Below are 7,238 nucleotides of genomic sequence, written 5' to 3'. Positions count from 1 at the left end.
TATATGTTACATATATATATGTAACATATAATATTTATATTTAAATATATATAAATTATAAAATTAATTTATCTTAATTATTACTATATTTATCTCTTTTATCTCTATATTTTATTTATCTTATTTATGTTATTTGTCTCAATTATTATTATGTTAAAAATTATTTTCATTATCTTTACTAATTAATAAAAGAACATACTAATAAAAGAATGTAAATATTTAACCTCAAAAAGTTAACGTGAGTAACATTTACACTAAAAATTTAGAAATTCTTATGTTGCCAATTCAGCTGTATTGAATTCTTAATCCATATGAATGAATGTTTTAGTTTATTAGAGTAAATCTATTTCAGTAACAATGAAGTAGAATTCAGATTCAGTACGATTCTTCAATTTCGAACAAAAATATTTTTTTGATAATGTCTTAAATTCGGAATTGTTAAATTATTAATAATAATAATTTCGAACGTAAGAATTTACTCTGTATGAATAATAAGTTGCTCGATTTCTAATTGCTTAGCTGTCACTCTATTCTTTGAATGAGTTTCAGGCAAACAGTTAAGCAAAATAAGCGCTGATAAGAAGCCTAGACACCAACTCCTTGTTTTCCTTCTGTTCTTTCGAGCTTCCTTTTAGCTTTGATTGAACAAGATAAATAAAAATAGCATATTGTATAATTATTACTGGTAATACAAATATTTAAGACATCATCAAGTGGCGTATTAAAATAACATGTAATTTTCTAGAGGCGCTTATCAGACATCTTTAGAAATTTCTTAATATTTGGGACAACTTTAGCATATTTTTGTTAGCAAATATTCATAAATCTTGTAATGCAATCAAGATATCTTTCTTCCTTTCTTTTGTATCTTTGAGGATATACATTTATCGTTGTTCCTTGTGTAGAGTTTTACGATCAATCCTGTCCCAGGTCATTTTCTAAATACCGATTTGTGCTAAATTTTCAATTAAATATTTCCGATTAATATCCGTTCGGTCAAATTTTTTTAAAAAGATAGCTTGACTCTCCAGAATGACGAGTCAAGCCGATTGACTTAATGTGTTTGTAGTTTCTCCTGACTGTAAATCTCAACACTCCCCTTGTCAAGACTGTCAGTACATGATACATCTATATATTCTGAAGTCATTGTAAGCATACGTTCATTCATAACATTACAATCATACGTACATTCGTGATATGAATACACATGACAAGCGTAAACACGTATTGTTCTCTAAAGTACAATCAGTGTATTCTTTACTGAAACGTTATACTTATAACTGGTGGTTCTGTTATAATTTTATTACAATCAGTAAAATCTTGCTGAAAAGATCAATTAATAGTAGCGCGACTGTCTCTATTATTAATAAAGTTTATAAACGCAGACAGCAGTAATGTGTCATGCATTATTGTACAGTATCTAAATACTTTTTAGGTCTAAAATTTCATTTTGGATACAGATATAATTTTAGTGTATATTTAGTGTTATTTATGTTATATATTTTTTTTTCTTTTTACAGTAAAATCTTACTTGTATGGCAATGTTCAAAATTAGTGAGATATAAAACGAAGCAGTGTAGTAGGAGTGTTTGCACAGAAAATCAATGAATACATACTGATTATCGGTGAAGCACTCTTTTCAGTGATTTAATCAGAAATATTTTCACTGATACACTTTAAGAGAGATCGAAAAAAATGGCATTTGTTTCACGTTTGTATGACGATATTGCGCCGACATACAAATGTAGGAAGTTTTCAGAAATGATGCATGCATAGTATGTAGTACATTCACATTTTGTACTTGACTTTTCCCTTCTCTGAGGATAGTGACGGCCTTGATTAGAGAGAAATACACAACATTGTGTTAGTGAGTCCCAGTCCTCATTTGAATTCGCTACTCATCGATAACTTCATGTAGAAAAGTCATAACGATGTGAAATAAATTCTATTTTTAAACCTTAGATCCCCCATTTCCATTAAAGGAGCGATCATTTCTCTGTATTATCGATTAATTTCGCAATGTATTAAAAACTCGAGCTAAAGATAAATTGATATAATGATTTCAACGCAACTTATTGTTGCATTAATATTGTATTTTGCTAAAATTGCATGCAATATTTCTTTGATGGCCGGTGACTGCCGATTTTGTCAATCCAACTGTTTTTTTCTCAGTGTAATTGCCATCACCATATCTTTCCCTCTGAATGTAAGCATATGAAAACATTACAGTTAATTGTTCAGAAGCGATAGCGTTAATGTCACAAGAGAAGATCCTGAAATATTTGATGATTCTGAGTTTAGATCAGTATAGTTTTAAGAGATTTAAATAATATAAATTTCTACCCTCTATTTTTCATAAAAAAAAATAGCAGCATGCAGAATTTTATAATTTTCATTTTAATGTTACAATACTCAATTCAAATATGGACTTTTTAAAGAAAAATTTTATCGTATATATTTCAATCCTATGTTAAGTACATTAACTTAAAAAAAATTTTTTTAATTTTATTTTAAATATTTCAATGTGTATATATAACAACGAGAGAGAAATATATACTTTATGACATATAAATTTCCAAAAACATTTTTGTCTGTCTATCGTTGTATATCTTTATGTCCAGTAAATTAGAGTTGCAATATAAAAAAGTATGAAATTTATTTGGCTTTAAATTCATTTCAAAAACAAGTTTTACTCATATTTTATTTACATTTTTATAGTAGGACAAGTTAGAATAGAGATTGAAGATAACCATCTTTATTTTGCATTATAATATTGATGTAAAGATTAATTTATGCCAATATTTTCAAAAAAAGTTTCAAAAAGTTAGCAAAAAAATATTATGATCTTTTTTATTTTATTAAACATTCTGCATGCTGCCATTTTCTTTAAATGCAAAGATAGGAGGTGCATATGGAAAATCGTGTTATTTAGATCCTCTAGAACAATTCTATACTAGTCTAAACTCAGAATCGATAAAGGATTTCGGGACCTTCCCTTGTCAGATAGATCGCGCTGTTACTGTCAGAGCAAAAAAAAACCTCTCCTGAACATTGTAGATCGCACTACGCGAGCATCCAATTATTCGCCTGTAATGCTCCCCCAACTGGACGACAGATTCTCGGCAGATAGTCGACAGTCATAGATCTGAGTGTAGATTTTATTGTAACGCACGTCCGGCTCTGCTGTATAGTTCGTGTCGAATTCAGTGCGCAACTGCGAGTCTGTGTAAAGTGAACGCACATACCAAAAAAATCGACGAGGTGTCACCGCTTTAAATAACGCAAAACGATACCGACGAGATCCATATTGATGAAATTTACAACTATCGCGCGCCGGAATGCAACCGTACCCAAGGACTAAACTCACTCAGGTCTTGTTTTGTATTGCCACTCGGGCACCCTTGCCATTAGAATGCCAACAATCCGGGAAAAAATTTATAACCGTTAGGCTCATCTACTGCCGAGTGATTACAGCCGGTATTGATACAACCGGGATAATGACCTCGTAGTGAAACATGTAAAATTCGTGGAATGCGACTCTCTCTTAGCTCTCCCTGCTATTTTATCATTTACCACTTTCATAAAGGCTCTTCTAAAATGGTCGAAATGTCGATCGCAATCAGTCGTAATGCTTGTCACAGTGATCATCACAAGCTCCTAGCATAAACTTGCCTGGAGCTGCAACAGCCAATCAAAAGCGTTAACTGTACAAAAGCGTTTACTGATTGACATAAGTTTGCGATTATTGTCGCAACGAACGTCGACATTACAACCAATGTAGCCTTTAAGGCTAAGTAAAGTCAAGTAAGGTAAGCGTTGTGATGCTTGTTAGCTTACTAAGATTAAGTAAAGCTAAGTAAGGCTAAGGATAAACTTGTTACAACGCTTGTTACAACGATCACAAACTCATAGCATGAACTTTTCCGACGTTGTACTAGCCAATGTGGAAGCCAATAGAAGTGAAATAAAGATTATACACTAATTGGCTATATCAATAAAGTCAGCAAGTCCACGCGAATTTGCAGCAAGCGTTGCACTCAATATTGCAACCAGTGTAGAAAAGCCTTAACGCTTCTTAATTTCCATCACTGGGCGTGATGTGGCTGTGTGTTTGGAAGGTAAGCGTTCTCGCGTACCTCGCTGTATCCTGTAAGAAATAACCTACATGTGAGAAGTGAATCTGTAATCAGGGAGAAAGAGAGAGGAGGAGAGAGAGAACGCAGAATGTCTGTGAGCAATCATGGGTCTTTTATCTCCTTCCTCTGATAGCGACCGCACGTTGCCTGATATGATTAGAAAAGGCTGGGTAAATCTAACAGGATTTTTAAGGCTCTCCGTCTACTAAATTCTTCAGACAAGCGACTTTAATAACGCAAACCATTCTACGATAACACTCCGATAAATCTCTTGATCTTTTCTTGCCCTACGAATGTGAATAGCCATTTCCGGTGTACTTTTAGCAAAATGCAGACTCGTTGTTCAAATATTTGACTATCACATCACAATTTAAAGAAAAACCAAGTAAAATTATTAAAAAACGATGATTTTGAGACATTTCATAATGTTTAGGCAGCGACACAAACATTTTTTCTTAATTTCATTAATGTCACAAGAAAGTATAAACTTTAAGTTCTAAAATGCATTTCGTTTTCGTACGATTTTTTATTTTGGAGATATAGCTATTTAAAATTAGCCCTTTTTCCTCATAATGTCATAAATATTAAAAATAATTCTACCTTAATATTTCTATATTGTATGGAAAGTAAGTACCTCTTGTACTTATATAATATATATAAATATTATATAATATAATATATATAAATAAGTAAAAAAATAAAATCAGTAAATACTAAATAAAAAAACAATTATTTCGACAGTTTCGCATATGCGTTAGTCTACACGAAGGGAATTTTATAGTAAAAATTTATTTAAAACTTTATTAATTTAAAACTTTATTTTTTTTATTAATTTAGAACTTTGTAACCGAAGATTGATATTCTGCAGTGATTCATTATTCTTTTATTTCATATATGCTACTTATATTTTAGGAACTAAAAGGTACTAATAAAAGGTACTATTACTTACTATGTCTCTAGCGAAATTTATTATGTTCCTGGTTACATGACATTTTCCCGAAAACTAGGGCTGTGTTCGGTAACGTCACTCGAGTACTCTCCCTCTCTTTTTATCTCACTCTTATATTTCACTCACTCCAACTATTGTCTAGTAGTGTGCATACAGTGTGTATTTCCGAACGCAGCCTAGATGGGAAAATGGTGATACCAACAAAAACCCATTGGCAACAATTTTAATTTTTGCGGATTAGTGACACTGTTGTGAAGTAGCAAGTCCATGAATTTTGCAAAGTCGTTTTGACATATGCGTATGTATTTGTCAAATACACTTGTGACGCTTGTTACAACGCTTGTTGCAAATTCGCGTGGACTTGCTGACTTTATTGATATAGCCAATTAGTGTATAATCTTTATTTCACTTCTATTGGCTTCCACATTGGCTAGTACAACGTCGGAAAAGTTCATGCTATGAGTTTGTGATCGTTGTAACAAGCGTCACAAGTTTATACAAACTGTCACTAATCCGCAGAAATTAAAATTGTGTTGCCTAGAGATTTTTGTTGGTACCAACATTTTTCCATTTAGTTTTCGGGAAAATGTTGTGTAACCATGTTCCTTAGTAAATTCCTTATTGACAACCTATTTTTGTACTACAAAAAAATAGTAAAATTGAAAAGAATTTGTATATGAAAATAAATTATTCTCTCCGTGTATAAGATTGATTATGTTGTTATCCGTCATATAAACAAACACATATACGAAATATTTTTTTTATTAATAGGATAAGGCTAAGGGTAAATTTAAACAGCTATATTTCCAAAACTAAATATCTTACAGAAATACATCTTGAAGTTTATATTTTCTTATGATATTAATAATATCAAGAAAAAAATAATTTCTGTCACTGTTGCATTGATCAATTGTTGTTTTGATCAATGAACTGTTGTTTTTGATCAATTTTACTTCATTTTTTTTTATTGTAACGTGATAACTAAATTTCGATAACAAACTCGTGTTTAGTAGCCAAAAATATATCAGAAATGACTCGTGGGGTAAAATAGTGTCGGAAAGTGTAATTAATCGCGTCAGTGTTTAACGAGAGTTTGAACTTTTCTCATACGTTGTGTACAGTAGAGCAGAAAATTACTGGCGGTCATATTCCAAATATAAATGACAGCTGTCTAAAAGGTCCCCTAAGGTTCCCACACGCCCTCGAATCAGCACTCACCTTTGGGTCGATATTATCGGCGATCTTAGCGCGAACGTTATCTGCGATCCGCCATAGACATCTCGCCGCGGCCCCGATCAATCGTAATTGTTGATAATGGAGCGGATAAGCGAGCATCTGTCGTTCGACGACGTGAAAAACAGTGTGTATCGTCGCGAATGCGCGATCGCAATCGCGCTGTTGGACACCCCAAGGTCGGGAGCATTTCTTCTATGTCACGTCACAAATCGTGTAACCGTTTACATTGACGTATACACATACATGGCGAGTGTGTAAAACTCGTTTGCAGAACGGTTTAAACAGTCTTTCTTCGAAGCGTTTCAAGAGGCATACGATGTCCAACGAGAAGACGTCCAATGAGAAGATTTATCTCATGAACATTACTCAAAAACACATTTTCTCATTGGTGAATGTCGACTGCGTTTCGGAGAAAACGTGTTGCAAATCGTCTTGCAAACGAGTGTGCACTTGGTTTCAATAGAGTAAAGGCACCAAAAGCTACATACCACTTTGTTTTTGGAGGTTATGTCTTAATGTAAATCTCAAAATATAAATGTAAATATATATACATGTAGTTGGAAGTACTTTATTTTATCAGGTAATATCATATTTTTACTGAAATTGTTTCTATATTTAAAACAAAAAATGTTTTTGTAAAACGTACGAAAATGGAGTATCAAAAGCGACATACCTATTGGAATATAACATATTGCATATATGATAATATTTCATAATAAATAATTCCTTAATGCGTTTATTGGTTGAATAATATTCATTTATTCAAAATATAATTTTACAAAAGGGAAATATAATTAAATAAAAACATATCTTTGGCATTTCCATCTTTTTCATTTCTCACATATTTTTCATATGTTATATTTTTAAACTAAACAGAATTAAACTTTAAAATAAACAAATATCACGTCACAATGAAA

At 32.0% G+C, this 7,238-nt stretch overlaps 1 protein-coding gene across 3 annotated transcripts in view; it reads right to left on the bottom strand.

Moving 5' to 3' along the window:
* Positions 1-7,238, bottom strand: part of LOC116847212 (cyclic AMP response element-binding protein A) — an 82,486-nt gene that overhangs the window by 37,384 nt on the left and 37,864 nt on the right. The window contains exon 1 of one of the 3 annotated variants that reach the window (XM_032821962.1): positions 3,574-3,639. The exons of 1 other annotated variant lie outside the window; for it this stretch is intronic. In XM_032821962.1, the coding sequence (XP_032677853.1) occupies positions 3,574-3,582 (9 nt within the window). In that variant the 5' untranslated portion in view covers positions 3,583-3,639. Of the gene's footprint in view, positions 1-3,573; positions 3,640-7,238 lie in introns of those variants that run through there. One more of the 3 variants, XM_032821960.1, reaches the window with a different exon arrangement.

The sequence above is a fragment of the Odontomachus brunneus genome, unplaced genomic scaffold (genome assembly GCF_010583005.1).
Source record: "Odontomachus brunneus isolate Ranch 3 - 2012 unplaced genomic scaffold, Obru_v1 Obru_scaffold_075, whole genome shotgun sequence".
Taxonomy (NCBI): Eukaryota; Metazoa; Arthropoda; class Insecta; order Hymenoptera; family Formicidae; genus Odontomachus; species Odontomachus brunneus.
This window is presented reverse-complemented; position numbering and strand designations above follow the sequence as displayed.